Below are 18,228 nucleotides of genomic sequence, written 5' to 3'. Positions count from 1 at the left end.
GTTCGGTGATTTATAACGTTAGTAAATGTTAGATGATGGTATGAGTTTGACTGAGCAGACATTGTTAAGAGGGAATATAAACATATTCGGTTTTACGATAAGGACAATGGTCTATTAGTAAATTGATTCGAAAGGCTTGTTAAATCTTCACAAAACCTATCTGCTAGAGTTGATTGAATGAAACATTGAGACATTAAACTTCATGCAGACGAAAAAGCTATCGACCGATTTTGAATTCTCAATAACTATAATGCACAAAAGAAGAGTCACTGGGGAAAATACCCATCCCCTACCCCGTATGTTTTAAAAAAGGGGAATAAGGGGGGGTATAGGGGGCATTCTACTTTCTAAAAGAGAAAACCTCACTTGTAGGCGATTTTTAATTCCAAATTTTCACTATATTATGAATATATCATATATATATATATATACATATATATATTTAAAAAAAAAAAAAGAAAAAAAGTCGCGCGATTTTTTATTCCAAATTTTCACTATATTAAGAATATATGATATATATATATATACATACACATAGTAGAAAAAGTCTGCGTTCACCTATGCAAATATTCTTTGCATTAGAAAAAGTTCAAAACAATAAATATTTCAGAAATTTTTTTTAATGAGTTTTATTAAGTTCACTTAAACGTAACTATCACACATATTTCGCTACCAATAACAAAATCAAATTTAAAATGAGATCACATAAAATTAAAAAGGCCATTCAAACTAAACGGAAAAAGTTTGCGTTCACTTCAATAATAATAAAATAAAAGGCTTAAGATCATAGAAATGTTTTAAAATTAATAGCTAGTTGGATATCCCCGGCTTTTTATGACTTCTAGGAGGCGTCTTTTCATTGATCCAACTAGGTTGGCTGTTATTTCTGGACTTATGGGTACCCATTCCTCTTTAAGCGCGTTCTTAAGCATTTCCTTGCTAGTTATTGTACGCTCTCGTATTTTTTTTTTCTAGAACGTCCCATAAGTGCTCAATGGGGTTAAGGTCAGGTGATTGTGGGGGTGTGCGAAGTTGTTTTGGAACATTATACAACAACCACAACCTAACAATCTCTGCTGTGTGTTTCGGGTCGTTGTCCTGTTGGAAAACAAATCTTTCACCGAGTCCCAGTTTGATTGCACTTTCTCACAAATTCGTTTTTAAAATATCGAGATAATCATGTCTGTTCATTATCGACTCAAAAAACTGCATATTTTCAACGCCCGAACTAGCCATACACCCCCATATCATGGCACCTCCTCCCTCATGCTTTACCGTAGGTACCAGATTTTGCTTTCCAAGTGCCGTTCCGTTTTTCCTCCAAATAATTTTACGACTTTTTATCCCGAAAATGCAAAACTTGCCCTCATCTGAAAAAATCACACTATTCCAAAACTCAGGTGGCTTGTTTACGTATTCCTTGGCGAAAGCCATCCGCTTAAGTCGATTTACTCGCGATATGAAGGGTTTTTTTCGGGCCACTCTGCCGTGAAATCCGATTCTTTTTCGAATTTTTCTTACTGTATCTGGATGTACTTTCTTTTGGTATTTTACTTCTATGTCTTTTGAAATTCGGCTTGCTGTTAGTCGTGGATTAGAATTCACAAGAATAGTTATGTTGCGTTCTTCTCTTTCCGTCAGTTTTTTTGGACGCCCAGAACGAGGCTTAGACTCCAAACAATTCGTTTGCTTGAAGTTGTTTATCACTCTTTGGACCGAGGAGTATTGCCTCCCAGCAATTTTCGCGATTTCCCGATAGCTCATACTATTTTGCCACAAGCTTACAATGATTTTCCTTTACCAATATCTATTTCTTTTCGCCTTTGGTCCATAGTAACAAAAAATGTATTTCTAATATCAATTTTTCCCTCTTTAGATTTGTTCTTAACCGCGTCAACTACATGAATGATTTAAAATTTAATTTAACGTAATTGCCATGCAAATAATCGTCACTATTCGAAATGAACGCACACTTTTTCTGCTTAGCCTATTTAAGTAACTGTACTACAATCCCGTTATCTGAACACGACGCAGCTCAAACTCCAAAAAATTTTTTTCATAACCTCTATGAATAATTTTCTTTGAAATAAGTGAAAAGAAATAACTGAAAGTTTTAAGATAAACACGTTAAATTATTTTAATACTTTATAACAGAGGGTGAACGCAGACTTTTTCTACCATGTGTATATATATTTTATTTAAAAAAAAAAGGCTAAAATTTAGTATAATGTATATCGCTTTGGAAAAAACGGTAAAAAGGGGGTGATAGAGGGGTGTATCCCCATCTTAAATCTGAAAACAGAACCTGACGGAGGCTTATAGTTTTTAAGTAATTTAATGTTAAAGTTCTCTAATTTAGCGAAAAGTTGGTGTTGCCATACACCTGAAATGAAAACGAAGTTCGCTCGCAGGGATGTTCATTGTAAAACTGCAGTATTTTTTGCTGTAATTTAAAGATGAGAAATAATTTTGAAAATAAAAACATACAACTCTTTTAAACTTAAAAACAATGATATTAAGCGTATCACAAAAAATAATAAAGTAATTAAAATTAAATTAAATTAATTAACACAGTATTTTTGCGTGGAACTCCTTATCGCGTAGGCGGCCTTCGGCCGCGCTTCAAAAAAATAACCCTCATCAGTCCAACTCCGGCTACGCAATGCACAGTATTTTTGCGTAAAACTCCTTTCCGTGTTAAAACCATTGAACCCAAAATTAAAACGTCATATGCGTGTATGTAGTAAGCAGACACAATAACCCCCCCATTCCCATCATTAACACTAAACTCAAGTACTTAATTTTTGTTTTCATTTGCAGGCATCCGGCAACACCATACTGTTGTAATTCCAATCTTCTTCTTGTTCGCGCTTAAAATTGGAATGTGATTGCATAGGCAAATGAATTTGCATTTAATTTTAATAGATATAATTAGAATATTAGCATAAAAATTGTTAATTTAGCTGGCGCGTCAAGTGTTTGCAAGTTATAAATGCAATTTAAATTGTTAATTTATGGTATATATCCATAAAAAGAGTTAAAAACGCGTGTGTATGTTAATGTAGTTTTGAATAATTATTAAAATAAATGTGATAAGTGCACTTACTGTATCAAAATTTGGTGAAGGTAAAAGACAAATTTTATCAACAAATAACTTAAAAACTATTATTAACTGAATAGTGTTGATATATAGTTATAGCAAAATAAGCACAAAATCAACATCTCCTGTGAATTTCATTGGAAAATTCGTAATATTTCTCTCAAAACAAGTGAGGGGGTAGTGCATGGAGTTGGAGCCCTTTTTAAAAATAGCATCTCTGCTTAGTTATGAATTTAAAAGTTCCGTTATTGGTTGCACAGATTTGGTTATTTTCATAAAGTGCAATTCAGCGTGACCATTAAACAGGTACCTTGCGGTTAACTCTTGCATTTTAACTAATTAGCGAATCTAATATCTAATAACTAATATGAATTTCTTTTAACGATGGGTAGTGTGCAGCATTGCACTGTTGAGTCACTTAGATGGTCCAAAAATTTTGTTGCATATTCACTTAAGCCCAGAAAATCCACAGAACGACATGGTGACAAAAAAAGGGCTTGTACTACTGATAATTTGATTGTGGCTCTTACCAAAAGGGATCCTTCTGGGATCCGAGAAATGTACGGCGTCGTAAAGTTCCTCTGTTGAAATAAGTAAATTTAAGGAAGAGGATGGGTTTTGCTTAAGAGCACAAGTCGTGGTGTGGACCATAGAGTATACTTAAATAAAAATAAATTTATTTGGAAATGATACTGGGCGAGATGTCAGACGTCCTAAAGAGAAGAGTTTTCACCGCGGTTTACAAAAAAAAAACAAAAGAACAGCCAAGCACCTCCTAACCAATAAAACGGACAAATTTATTTACCAAGGACATACTTCAAGAAGTTATGCTATCATTTGCTGAGGATAATATGACGCTTCGGTGGCCAATGTCCCAAAACACTCCTCAATGCTAGTACGTGAATGGTTTTTTTTTGTCAACACAATGTTAAAGTTATGGATTGGCCAAGTCCGTCATCCGAAATAAACCCCGTTGAAAAATTTTGGGGAGATTTAAAGAAGCGTATCGGGAAGGAAACAGTAAAAATAAACGGCATTTATTGCAATAAATCAAATAACTATGGTATTCCACTTCCACAGAAATGTGTCGCAGGATTATCAATTGTATGCCAAATCGAATACAAAAAGTCATTGGCTATCATGGCTGACACAGTGGTTACTTATTAAACGTCCACAACTTAAACAGAAATTTTAATAAAATCACTAAATTCTTTTTGCGTCGTATCTATTTCTATTTCGTACCTATTTTAATGACCACATGTATATTTCCTTTTTGTTCCTATTGTTACTAGTTTAAATTTTAATTATAATTTGTTGCATGTTTTTTATAAATTAGTTAAATTTTTTTATAAAGTTTTTAAAATTTTATTTGTATACATGGTTTTTGCAGGAGCATGAACTATATTTAAAAAAAAAAAACACAAGATTATTAAATAGAATATAAATATCAAAACTTGTGGACAAGCCCCTGTGCTATGTTAATTAGTCCCTGTTAACACAGGGAAACATTTCGAATGGAAACATTTTGTTTGTGGGATAAGGGGAACGGGGAAGAGAGAGGGTTTTTGGCGACAGTCTTTGTGCTTCTTATTCGTATTGTCCAACTTAAAGAAGTTAACGTCAAAAGCAACGAATGTTGCCGAAAGTGACTTCGCCCGTGTGACCGCGAATGAATTTGAAGCATCAAAAGAGAATTTTCCAGTGTCAAAACATCCATAAAAAATTTTTTTTTCTTTCAATAATTTTTGTATACATAACACAAAAACTAGTTTTTCTTTTCTATGAAAGTTCACTTCATGCAGTTGTACCTACTGGTTGTGCTTTCCGCGCCTGGTTAATGTGCAACGGCTAGATTTAGCGGCATTGTCACTTTGCACCTGTCCAATTTCAATGCATCAGGTCCACTTTGCACCTGTCCAATTTCAATGCACCTGCCCAATTTCAATGCATCATTAGAAGTCGGTCAAGAGGGTATAAAGAAATTTATGCGCAGCAGGACCACTTACCACTACGGCGGTTGCGGTTTTTATCTCCATAGGTAGTGTAAATTTAGTGCACACCTACCATTGCATAATACGTTTTTTTGATACATAAAAATTACAAACATTCGAAATTTCGTATTACTTGTATATGTTTTCCTCATAAATTGTTATATACACAAAATGTTATATGTTAACATTATCCACCGATTGCAAGGGTAGTATTGCTTTGTCGAAGCCCTTGATGAAGTCCCATTTAAATGAAAATTAAGTTAAAGTCAAATTGAATTCAGAAAGGCATTGCGAAAAATGGATAATGGAGGTGAATCTTGCAAAACTGGTAATAATGGTTTTCAGACAAGGGGGAAAGTTAGGACAAGAAGAAAAGTGATAGTACATGGGAAAACAAATAATAATCGTGTTAGGTGTTAGGGCGAGCTCCTTCTCCTATTTGTGGTGCGCATTTTGATGTTGTTCCACAAATGGAGGGACCGACACCGAAAGGCAAATATTTTTTATGTGGTGCTTTTTTTTTTAAATACTATATATACATACATATGTACATAAGACATTATTCGAATAGAAGAATAAAGGACTGCCTCATATTCTGTCAAAAAAATAGGAAATGTTGAACACAAGAAATTGAAATGACAAATGCGAAATAATCCTGAATATCATTAAAAAGAATCAATGTGGCAACATGCAATGAATAGTACTGACAGGATATACAAGCTTTTAAATCATAATACAGGACATAATTATTTTAGGGACGATTTGAATAGGCACAGAATTTCGTTCAATTTTATTTTTAGTTAGTGGTACTTTACAATGTAGGCGATTTATATTAGATGAATAATTTTGATCTTTTTTCTGGCAAACGACTCAATAGGTCATCACTGTATGTTCATTTTAAATGTAGTATATTTTTGAAGTGAAACTTCTTTAGGCGCGTCGGGGGCCCCAAGGCAGATTGAAAATAGGCGAGTGAAACGGTAAGTTCGGAGCGTTACCGAAATCCGTCAAATGGGCGGGGCCAAGGAGCAGCTGCTCCTTCCCACTCTCGCCTATTCGCTCTCTCTGTCGCTCTCTCGCATCGCAAGCATTGAAGTAGACTGGCGACATGCAGGCAACCGACAATCGACAACCGACAACGGGTATTATAGATAGCCATAGCCCGTGCAAATGAGTTCTGTGTGTGAGTATCAGATAAAGCGCCGATTGAATGTGTGTAAGCGGGAAAGCAATAAGAAACTGCTGTGAAGTAAATAGATGGTAGGTATGGAGGAGACGAAGCGATACAATGAGTGCGTTTGCCAAACGAGTGACGATAGTTGAAGTAGAAGGTTGTAAAATGACATTTCAACCGTTTCGGTGATCAAAGCAAATTGATTATCGCGCCAAAAGTAGGCAAAAAATACCATTGGAAGTGCAAAGAAATGTCAGCGTCAAGTGCAACACTGCACCCAAGTGTCAAATTTGAAGCTAATAAGGACAAAAATAAATAGTACAAATTTATGTGGAGTGATATAGAAAAAAAAATATGAAAACCTGAATTTAACACGAGAGAGGGGGGAGAGATCTAAACCGGGGCTCCCATGCATGGAACAACCAACTTAGAAGTTTCACTTCTACCGTGCGTGAGTCTGACAGACCCTAGTTTTTTTGTATTTTACTATTCTTTTATAAATTATATAGTTAATAAAATGAACTTCTATCTATCTCAAGTTAAAAGCTGAAACTGAAAACAACATTTTTCAAATAAATTAGTTTCGTGAGACTGGCTAGCCAACTATAATGTAAAATTTTTATATTAAAATTTAGTTTTAATTAATTAAAAATTAATATTTTTTCCTTAGGCTTAGCATTACGTTGCACTTTTAAGTCGGCCTTAATATTTGCATTGAACCAACCTTTTTTGGAAATAACCTAAGTTCAACTTAAGTCGTGAACATCTGCGTCAAGGCAGTGATTCCGAGTATAAATAAAAGTGTAGTGCGAAGAACCAAGGTGAACCGTCCACGATTTTTTCAAATATATGATAAAAAAAATTTTCGTGACAGATTTCGAATCAGTAAGCAAACTAAATACGCAACAGTAAAGGGACTTTAGATGCCAATAAAGGATAATTCCTAGACCTTTTTTTATGTTATCTTTGACATTTGTCAACTATTTATAACTAAAACTATTGAAACATATTATGAAAATGGACGATCTTTAGGAACAACTATTACAAAAATGGTCCGAATGAGTCGACAATTTAAAGTTTGGTGAAAAAAATTCAAGAAACTGGTTCTGTCGATTATAGAAGAAGGATTGACAGACCAAACTGATCGTTCTGTTGAGATTATTGCTGCTTAAGCGCAAAGTGTTGCTAAACAACCTTCAATATCTGGCCGTTCTTAACAATTAGGCAGTCATGAATCGACTGGTGGATTTTACCTGGAGACGTGCTCAGCTAATTATGGACATTTAAATGATTTAATTTTTCCCATATAATTGTTGAGAGGCGTATTTTAAACAAAAATAGTAAATTGATCTGCCGATCAATGCAGTCAGCCCTCATTGGAGGGCGCTTCACTTCTTACGAGAGCATCCGAAACTGGCTAAATGAATGGATCAAGGCAAAAGAAGTGGAATTTTTCGTCAGAGGAATCCGTATGCTGCCTGAAAGATGGAGTAAAGTTGTAGCTACCAATGGCACATACTTTACATAATATCATCTATTATTTATTTGTTTAAATAATTCGTAACTTTGGTTAAGAAAGGACGGAAACTTATTCCCATACTCAATATTCAATACAGTATTTTATTATAAAAAAGGGAAATTTAAATTATTTGGAGGTGTTCCACTAAGCAAAATAATAACTTAATTTTACAACTCAAACATAAAGTGGGACAGTAATGAAAAGAAAGGAAAATTGATATGCTAATATTTTGTGCAGTATCCCCTTGCACTACTTACAACTTGTAAACGTCGTTGCATGGAGTCTACTAAAGTTTTGGTGGCATCTTCTGGAATATTTTCCCATGTCTCTTCAATGGTTGATTTTAGGTAATTTTTACCACTAATCTGCCATTTGCGCAATGTTCTTTCAATGTGGGCCCACAAGAGTCCAATGAGATTGAGATCTGGGTTCTGAGGAAGAGGGGGCAATACTTTTTTACATTGCAAAGCAACCATTCCCTTACAATCAGCGCAGTATGCTTTGGGTCGTCGTGCATGAAGGTAAACGCAATTGTAATTTTTCGACAGTTTTGGGAATATTCTCCTTCAATATTTCCCGATAATTTATTTTAGTCATAGTGCCTTCAATAAAACAAAACGTGCCCACCCAATTTCCCGTCATTACCATTGCCAAATCATAACATGTCCGCCACCAGTACCAGCCTCGTTAGACGGATTGAGCGCCGTACCTTCCCTTCTCCCGACAAAGCTACGGTGAAATATAAGTTGCTCCTAAATTCATTTAGATTGCTAACGTATTCTTTAGCAAAGTCAAGCTTTTACTCACATTAATCCTTGCAAGAAGTGCACTTTTCAAGGAGTGTGCGCTATGTATTCGTTACTGTGCAGAAATTTTTTGATAGTTTGTAGGTGTATCTTCACAATTGACGAATCTTTAAATGATTTGGCAATATTAGCTGCAGATATTTTCGGGTTCTCATTTATTAAACGTACAATCCTTTCTTGAGTTAATTTTGAAAACACTTCCAGTACCACTTTTTCTAAGAAGATAATGGTTTTAATTATATTTTTCAATATACTAAATACTGTAGACTTGGGTTTTTTCAAAATTTCGGCGATTTGACGCACACTTTTCCCTTCCCTTCCTTGTTTGCTTATTCATCTTCACTCTTAAAAGCTTACAATGTCAAAGGCAAAATGTGAGCAATAAAACTAACTTTCGCAGTTCACTTATGAAAAAAGTTTGTATTGCGTAACTTTACTAAAATATAATATACTAAAAAATTAGGGTGTTCCACTTTTTGTTTGACTTTGAAAATTTATGTTAATATTAAAAATGACAATTATACTTAATTATGTGATATTTTAAATTAAAAGGAAAAACCACAACCGCTCTCTCTTCAGTTGTTTCACATGTGGACAAATGTGAAAATATGTATTCAAAGTATTTTGCTGCGATGCTACCATATTTTTGAATCAAATATTTTCCATGCTTTAAGTATGAATTGTGAAACGGAAATTTAAAAGAAATCTTAAGTTGTATGTAGCTAAGATTTGGCTGAAATAGAATTTAAGTTGAAATTAAGTTTAGTTTTTAAAGCCGACCGCCTTCATTTCTGTTATGTGATGAGGGTGTCTTATGTGGTGCTCCCATTACATTGCTAATTGTTAGTGCATTCTACTTTTTCTTCAATAATTTGCATCTTCTAATTAAAATACGTAGCGGAAATCGTTATTAAAGCAATTATGCATGCGGGCAGTCAATTATTCACTGACTATCGCAATAAGCTACATATGTATATGTGTATGTACACAGCGTGGGCGAAGGCAGACATTTTTTTCTAGGGGAGGTGGTAAAAAAATGTATTTTCTTTCCATTCAATCAGTTCCAACAATTATGAGTTTCGAGTTCCAATATGTCTATTTAAATTTTTTCTTCAATGTTTCCTCAGTTACAAATTTATGTAAATTGCCTGGTTTTTTTTTTTGGTAATTTTTTCAATATTTCTTCGTTCGCCATTCTATATCTTTTTGGATGTTAAGAAAAGCTAAACCATTAAATCTCTGTTTCCAAGATTTATTAAGTAAATATGGATTTTCAAGCAGTTTATATTCTCGCGGCCGCCGTAGCCGAATGGGTTGGTGCGTGATTACCATTCGGAATTCACAGAGAGGTCGTTGGTTCGAATCTCGGTGAAAGCAAAATTAATAAAAACATTTTTCTAATAGCGGTCGCCCCTCGGCAGGCAATGGCAAACCTCCGAGTGTATTTCTGCCATGAAAAAGCTCCTCATAAAAATATCTGCCGTTCGGAGTCGGCTTGAAACTGTAGGTCCCTCCATTTGTGGAACAACATCAAGACGCACACCACAAATAGGAGGAGGAGCTCGGCCAAACACCTAACAGAAGTGTACGCGCCAATTATTTATTTTTATTTTTTTTTTATATTCTCGTTTTAGCTTATTTTTCGGCGATAAAAATAAAACACATCTTAGATGGAACTTGCAAGAACGTGAATGTATAAATTCGGTCGCTGGAAATGAAAACCGTGATTTGCGGGATGCAGAGAGCTGTGAATACAGGGTTTGATTGAAAAGTAATGAGCCTTATTTTAAGCAGTTTTATTAAACCTTTTGGCTTATACAACTAATATTCTTCAAAATAGGACCCTTGAGCGTCAATACACCGGTGGTAGCGGTCCTTCCACTTCAGAAAACATTTATTAAACTCATCCGTGGGGAAGCACCGGAACCCCCATCTTGGCCAATGCAGAGGCGCAGGGGAAGGCGGTGTGCGCTGGTGCATTGTCGTGATGAAGGGTCCAATTGTTGACGAGGTCGGGCCGAACCCGGGCGACGCGGGTGCAGCCGAAGGAGCACTTCTTTGTAAAATGCCGCGTTTACAGTGCTTCCTGGAGGTACAAACTCCTTGTAGACGATGCCTCGAGAGTCGAAAAAGATGATCAGCATGGTTTTGACCTTGGATTTTCACATACGCGCCTTCTTGGTTCGTGGCGACTGGCTCGTGTGCCGCTTTACCTGGGCACTGGACAGAGATTGGTCCCCGTAAGCCTCCTTGAGTAGCCCAATGGTTTCGGTCCCCGTTTTGCTTAGCTTTACGCAAAATTTGATCGAGTAACGTTGCTTCAACGATCGCTGCATTTTCGCCACTGCAAAATCCTAACACACTTTTAAAACAGCTTTCACGCGTGGAGCGATGTTGACTGCACCGCTGTTGCCAGCGAACTGGGACCGGTTTCTACTGGAAGGGGAAGGTCCAACGATCATTTTCCCCCACCAGCCGATTCGGTTGATCGCTTGGCAGACGCTCCGCGCGGGAAGGCTCATTACTTTTCAATCAAACCCTGTATACTGTACACTACACGGCAATTTGACTATTTGAAAAGTTTCGAAAAACGTTAAAATCCAGACCAAAACTAACCAATGAAAGAAAAATTTCTAAATATTTCTATAGGCATTTCAGGGGTTTGAATCCCCATAAACTCCTATTTGCGTTTGCCACTGGTACAAACATAGGTATGTATTGACCTGACCACATACATCGGCAACAATTTGAAGTCTTGCGGTGCTTTAATTAAAATGTCTTATTGATGGAAACTAATTTCCTCTGCAGCAATTAAATACTTTACTTGGCTCATTGAAAAATTATAAGTTCAATTTTAAGATTTAAAAAGACCACTTTGCGGGCAAAGGCCGCACTAGCAAATAAAGGGTGTTTTTTTTAGAGGTTAGGTTTTCAAGATGAAATAAAACGTATATAATTTAATGTTATGGCCAAGAATTTAGCTTTATTATAAAGATAAGGGTTTGCCATTATGTTTTAAAAATGATTTCGGGCAAGTGGCCGCCGCGGCTGGCTCGAATAAATTCCAGCCGAGAGGCCCAATTTTCGACCACTTTTTGCAGCAATTGGGGCCGTATGTCAGCAATAACGCGCCGAATATTCTCTTCCAAGACGTCAATCGTCTCGGGCTTATCTGCGTAGACAAGCGACTTCACATAGCCCCACAAGAAATAGTCCAGCGGTGTTATATCGCACGATCTTGGAGGCCACGCCACAGGTCCACGGCGCGAGATAATGCGCTCACCAAAAGTTTCCTTCAATAAATCGATTGTTGCGTTGGCTGTATGGCATGTAGCGCCGTCTTGTTGGAACCAAAGGTCGTCCACATTAACATCGTCCAATTCAGGCACGAAAAAGTCATTAATCATGGCTCTATAGCGCTCTCCATTGACTGTAACATTATGGCCGGCTTCATTTTTAAAGAAATATGGACCAATGATTCCCTCTGCCCATAGAGCACACCAAACAGTGACTTTTTGAGAATGTAACGGCGTTTCAGCAATGGCTTGTGGATTATGTTCACTCCAAATGCGACAATTTTGCTTATTGACATACCCATTCAACCAAAAGTGAGCTTCATCGCTGAACAAAATTTTCTTGTGAAAATCGGGATCGGTGGCCATCTCGTTTTGGGCCCATTCACCGAACGTGCGACGCGCTTGATGGTCGTTCGGCTTCAATTCTTGCACGAGTTGGATTTTGTAAGCCCGCAAACCAAGATCCTTCCGCAAAATCTTCCATAAAGTGGATGGGCACATCTCCAATTGCTGCGCGCGATGGCGGATGGACTCATTCGGGTCTTCTTCGATACTCTGCTCCACAGCAGCAATAGCGTCTTCGGTGCGCACTGTACGACGTCTCTGAGGATGCGTATTATCCACTAGAGCAAACGTAGTGCGAAACCGATCCATGGTTAATCGAATTAGTGACTCTGATGGACGATTATGTCGACCGAATATTGGACCGAACCATTATTTTCGTAATAAATTTGCACGATTTGCAAACGTTGTTCAGGTGTAAGTCTATTCATTATGAAATGGCAAACCAAACTGAGCATAAATCAAGTGACAGCTGTCAAAAAGACCATCTACGAAAAAAGTAGTGCCAACTTGAAAACCTAACCTCTAAAAAAAACACCCTTTATTAGCGTGTTGACGTCTTCAAGAAGGCTTTTCATATTCCTGTGGCGTTCGATCACGTCGAGAATTCGAAAGGAATAATAATTTATTGTTAATTGAATAATTTGATTGTTCTAAAATTCTACTACTCACCATTGATCAAGTGGATGTTGCATATATTAAAACCGTCCAAAAAATCACCCTGAATTTCTTTGCCTAAAGTGCTGCAGGTAAACTCTGTACTCGGGGGTACGATTGCGACTGTATTAGATACTTTAGTAGGAGTTAAATATTTTTGACAGCTGTCACAACTTTCTAATATAATTAATTTTTAATTTAATTATTAAGTATACGCTTAAGACTCTCACTCAGCAGCATTACCCAAAAGTTACAACTGTTGCAACTAGAGCAAAAATTTATTTTATTACAATACAAAAATTATTTTCTATATTTTTTCTTTCTCACAGGTGCACTCTCCGCTAGCTCGAGTCTCATACCAGGCGGCCATTGTCGCGATTACAATGGAAAACTCTATGAAACGGGTATGCATTACATGCCCGGACCGGACTCTTGCCGTCTATGTATATGTGACAGTGGCCTCCCGAAGGCCTGCAAAATGGTGCTCTGTGAGGCATTTAGTAAATGCAAATCTTTTCAAGTGGGTAGCGGCAACAACTGTTGCGAAGTAATTTGCCTCGATGATCAGTTCACAGATGGTAGTACTGATTTTGGTATTTGACTGGTAGCCAGTGGCATTACAGCCACACTGTCATTGTCTTTACTCTTCTTTCTGGTAAATCGTCTGAGACAGCGAAAGATACGCGCACGTGAGAGTCGACAGAATGCCGAAGATCAGCGTAGTATAGTCGGTAGCATTGGGTGAGTGAACGAGCGAGCAAAAGATCAATCCCATTACAAATAAATTTCAATAATATATTTCTCTTGTACAGCTATATAGCCGGTAATATGGGTTATATGGAGGGCAATATGAGCGGCATGGATTATTCCTACGCTAGTGGTGCTTCACACTATCCACTGTGGAAGCCAGCAAGTGGTTATTTCCCGCGCGGTGAAGCGCCGCCACCATACGAGGAGGCTGTTGCTATTTCACAAGCGGAAGCTTTAAGTGCACAATGCACGGTTAGTGTGGCAACAACAGCGCATCGTGCTATGGGCCTTAATGCAACTGTTACACCGGTTGAGTTGACTGCCGAAATGCGCCGCAATATGCAGCAGCAGCAGCAACAGCAACAACAACAGCAACAGCAACAAACGTTGGTCCAACAACATTCAATGCATTTACATCAACCGGCATCGCATCAGAGCGTTGGAGGCGTAAATGGTAATAGTGCCTCCGTTGCCGGCATGTCTAACGCTACACAGACAATGCAACATCATGTTGGCGCACTGACGTCAACAGCACAGCAGCAACATCATCAACAATCACACAATCAAATAACTCAAAGCACAACCAACCTGATTAATATTAATATCAATAGTGGCGGCAATGTGACCACTATTGCCACGGGTGAAAATCATCAACCGCCGTACAGGTAAATGCTTACGATGGGAGTCTCAAGCAGGGATTGAGATATTCTCGCTCAAGATTATTGATTAGTATTTATTATTATTTGTTTCGGTTGTAAATATTTCTTCCGATTTCTGATAACGTACGTCTATTTTTATAATGACAAAAGAGTGGAAGATTAATATGGGAGCATCGTAAAAGGTTTTGAAAGTTTTGAATTTTTTGAAGGAGTACCAAAAATTGGCGTTACATTCTGAAAGTTTTGGAAGGATGGCCGCTGTAGCCGAATGAGTTGCTGGGTGACTATCATTCGAGAGTGCGTAGGTTCGAATCTCCGTGCATGAACATCAAATAATAGAAAACATTTTTCCTAATAGCGTTTGGCCGTCCGTTGTGTATTTCCGCCATGAAAAAGTTTTTCTTAAAAACCATTTGCCGTTCGGAGTCGGCTTAAAACTGTAGGTCTCTCCATTTGTGGAACAACATTAGGAACTCAACGAAACAGCTAACAGAAGTGTACACGTCAATTATTTATTAACTTTTAATAGCCTATCGGAGTTGGAGCCTATTATAGTTAGACTATGTTTTATGGTTACCCATGAGATGGTCCTCTTACTTTGGGGGAGAAAAGGGAGAGAAAAAATTGGGAAAGAGATAAGGAGGAGGGAGGGTTATGAAAAAAGACCGATCGATGACTTATTACGGTTGTGTGCTTCATAATACTGGTGAAATCCATTAGGCATGATATGCTTCTTTATCTGCAAGCGCAGCAAAAAAAAATAAGAACCAAAGCACCAAGATGCCCAAATTTCAGTCACGCAAAGGCAGGACAGCTGAGGAGAATATATTGTTATGATTTCATCTCATCTGCCGCTGAAGGGACTCGCAGTAGTGCAAAGTTTCCCTAATATGATATCCGCAATAATCGAGAGCTCAGTTTCGCTTAGCTTTAGACTTTCCCTCGAGCTCCTCCGATCTACCCGTGGCCAGGAGTATGTCGCGACCATGCACGTTTGCGCACTTGCCCAGTGCTCAATGAGTTGACGCGGAGCTCACCTTTCCAGTAGCAGTTCACAGGTAGTCGAGGCAACTTCAAACCACCTTATGGAACTTCTGTCTAGCTAGCTCACCTGTCCTAACAGTTTCCTGTGACGTATGACCTTGACCCCCTTTGGACTAGTGTAGGTTGCGTTTCGCTTTTGATTTCAGCCTGTCGGTAAATAAAGTAAAGAAAGAAAACGGCTTATTAGAGTTAAAATGCGTGCTGGCTACAATGAAGGCGAATTAATTTAATAATTCTAATTTCTAAAAATTTGGGATACTGTTGCACAACCAATCAAATGTATTCAATCTCTTATCACTATTTGTAATGTAGGCGCAAGGCAATTTTGTGCCTTAACTTTTCAGCTCTCGAAACTTGAGCTCTAGGTATTAGTACATACATACATACATATATACGGAACCGCAAAATTCAAGAGCACAAATTCAATTGCTCTATAGCTGTTTTACACTTGTTTGGTTAGGGGTACGAAGGGAGATAGTACGAGACTTGCGCTGCAGAAAAGTGACATCGCAAGAGTGATAAGCGCAGAAGTGTTGGTGCAACTGTTTTTACAAGTAATAGTGAAATTTCTTCAATAGTCTTTGATAAGTTGCCGTAGCATAAGCATGGATCACGGATTGCGCTTAAAACTCAGTTTGCCTCTTTAGGCTTAAATTCACTTCAATGCAAAGTTCGGAAACCCCTATTTTGTTTTTAATAAATAGGGTATTATTTGTGACTATTTGGGTGTGATCAAAAACGAACCAAAAAGAGTTGTAAGCGCGAATAAAGTGCGTCCGTTTGATTTTTTTATATACATATTTAACTTTGTAAAAGCTTTACAGTGTTTCTTGTATGATGTATACCGTCAACAAGTGTGCGCGTTGAGTGACGCGGATCTTATAGGCCTAATTTTGTTCATAAAGAGTCTTTCAAAAGGCGTGCCTAGATGTTGTTTTAAAATAAAACAAGAATAAATTTAAATTCTTTCAGGTTTCATTATTAATACACTTTTATTAGCTCGGGTTGTATGTATGTATGTAACGGAATCTTTGAGCTTAATTTTCACTGGCTTCTAAAAATCTGATCGACTTGAAATTTTGCACACTTATCAAGGACCGATGACAATGCAATAATTTGATAAAAGTTTTCCATTATCCTTATTAGGATTGCCAGGATTAAAATTTTCTTTTTTTTACTGTGGGCAAAAAGTAAGGTGAATTTGGTTGTAAAATGAAAAATTTTTATTTAGGCTCCCTCCACGAAATAAGTTCTTCATCCCGATTACTTCTTTATCACGGCCGATAACTGCATAGCTTTAGACTCACAGTCGATAAGAAAGGAACTAAATATAACACGAATATATCGAATCATTTATTCACTGACTGCAATGATAACAATAATTTTCATTCATAATAAAAAATAGTTAAAAAAAAAACTAAAAAACACGCTTTTTTGCTAATCGAACTAAAAATTAGAAAATAAAAAATAGTTTAAAAAAACTATTGTAAAAAACACGCTTTTATTGCTAATCGAACTAAAAAGTAGAAAATAAATTTCAATGACAAAGGGACCTATAATGAAGTAATAGCAAATCGAACGATCAGTCATAGTCAACTACCTCAGAACAGAATTATAACAATAATTAAGATACAAATAGAGTAATTCAAATTGGAGTTAAAAGCGTGGGATGCATTTTGCTTCACTTTCATAACCCTCTGTACATAGGTAGTTGCCAATAGAATGGTTGTAATATTTACTATATCAAGTATCCCACGCTTTTAACTCTAATTTGAATTACTCTATTTGTATCTTAATTATTGTTATAATTCTGTTCTGAGGTAGTAGACTATGACTGATCGTTCGATTTGCTATTACTTCATTATAGGTCCCTTTGTCATTGAAATTTATTTTCTACTTTTTAGTTCGATTAGCAATAAAAGCGTGTTTTTTAGTTTTTTTAAACTATTTTTTATTTTTATTCAAAATACGGCTCTTAAGAATCTAGTGGAATTAGATCGCATCATCTGTGACCAGTTTATACCACATTACGTGAAATTAATCGACAGGCAAGCTTAGATTGTAATAATGGAAAATGTTCCTATGTTGTGTGACTTGTGGCTCCTTCGTGTTGAAAATGAAGGTCGTCTATGTCTATTCTTTCAAGATCAGGCCACTCAAAATCTGCAATCAGTGGTCCATAGCGATACCCATTGACAGTAACAGCTCTTTGATTTTAAACTTCGGAGAAAAACGAGCGGGCCAATTACTCTACCAGTTCAAAACCACACCAAACAGTAGATTTTAGTGGCTATCAGTCGCAGAGAAGACTGCTGTGGAGCCAAGCCGGCTTTTTACTTCCCTGGTGAGCAGATACCGAGTCTTGCTGAAATACATGTTTTATTTAAGCCGCTTTGGCAATATCGTAATTTCCTTATGGTATTTGCGATTTCTTTAGCTACAAAATTGTGATAGGAGTACGGGCAAGTACATCCATGCCAATAATTGTGTTCCCATTCTTTTCCAGTAGCTTGCTAGCAGCTAATTTTCGAAGATTCTTCTGCATTTGATTTCCATCCCCTAACTAAGTTGCTTAAACCACTTAGATCATTTTAAGAAGGTGACTGGTCCCTCCAGTGAGACATCTTGCAAATTTCCCAGGTTTTCGAAGAAATAATCGCCAAGATATTTGGCACGGCTTCTTTGAAGTGCAGGACATTCACAGAGGAGGTGTTGTACCGACTAAAATTCTTCTTCATCTCCACAAATCCTGCAGAAGTCTGGTGAGGTACACCCATTCTACTGACTAAGGTGCCAATAGTGCAGTGACCCGTTATAACACCTGTGAGGACGCTGGTAGTTGATATGTTGAGTCCAAACAGACATTTTGTTCTTTTAAGATTCAGTTTTG

At 37.1% G+C, this 18,228-nt stretch overlaps 1 protein-coding gene across 1 annotated transcript in view; it reads left to right on the top strand.

Annotated features, from left to right (window-relative positions):
• LOC128862266 (myb-like protein Q) overlaps positions 1–18,228 on the top strand; it is a 33,252-nt gene that overhangs the window by 1,106 nt on the left and 13,918 nt on the right. Inside the window, 2 exon segments of the mRNA XM_054100806.1 lie at positions 13,215–13,626; positions 13,698–14,300. Of these exon segments, the coding sequence (XP_053956781.1) occupies positions 13,215–13,626; positions 13,698–14,300 (1,015 nt within the window).

Source organism: Anastrepha ludens, chromosome 2 (genome assembly GCF_028408465.1).
Source record: "Anastrepha ludens isolate Willacy chromosome 2, idAnaLude1.1, whole genome shotgun sequence".
In the NCBI taxonomy this organism is placed as follows: domain Eukaryota; kingdom Metazoa; phylum Arthropoda; class Insecta; order Diptera; family Tephritidae; genus Anastrepha; species Anastrepha ludens.
The sequence above is the reverse complement of the archived record's forward strand: the minus strand, read 5'-3'. Positions and strand labels throughout refer to the sequence as shown.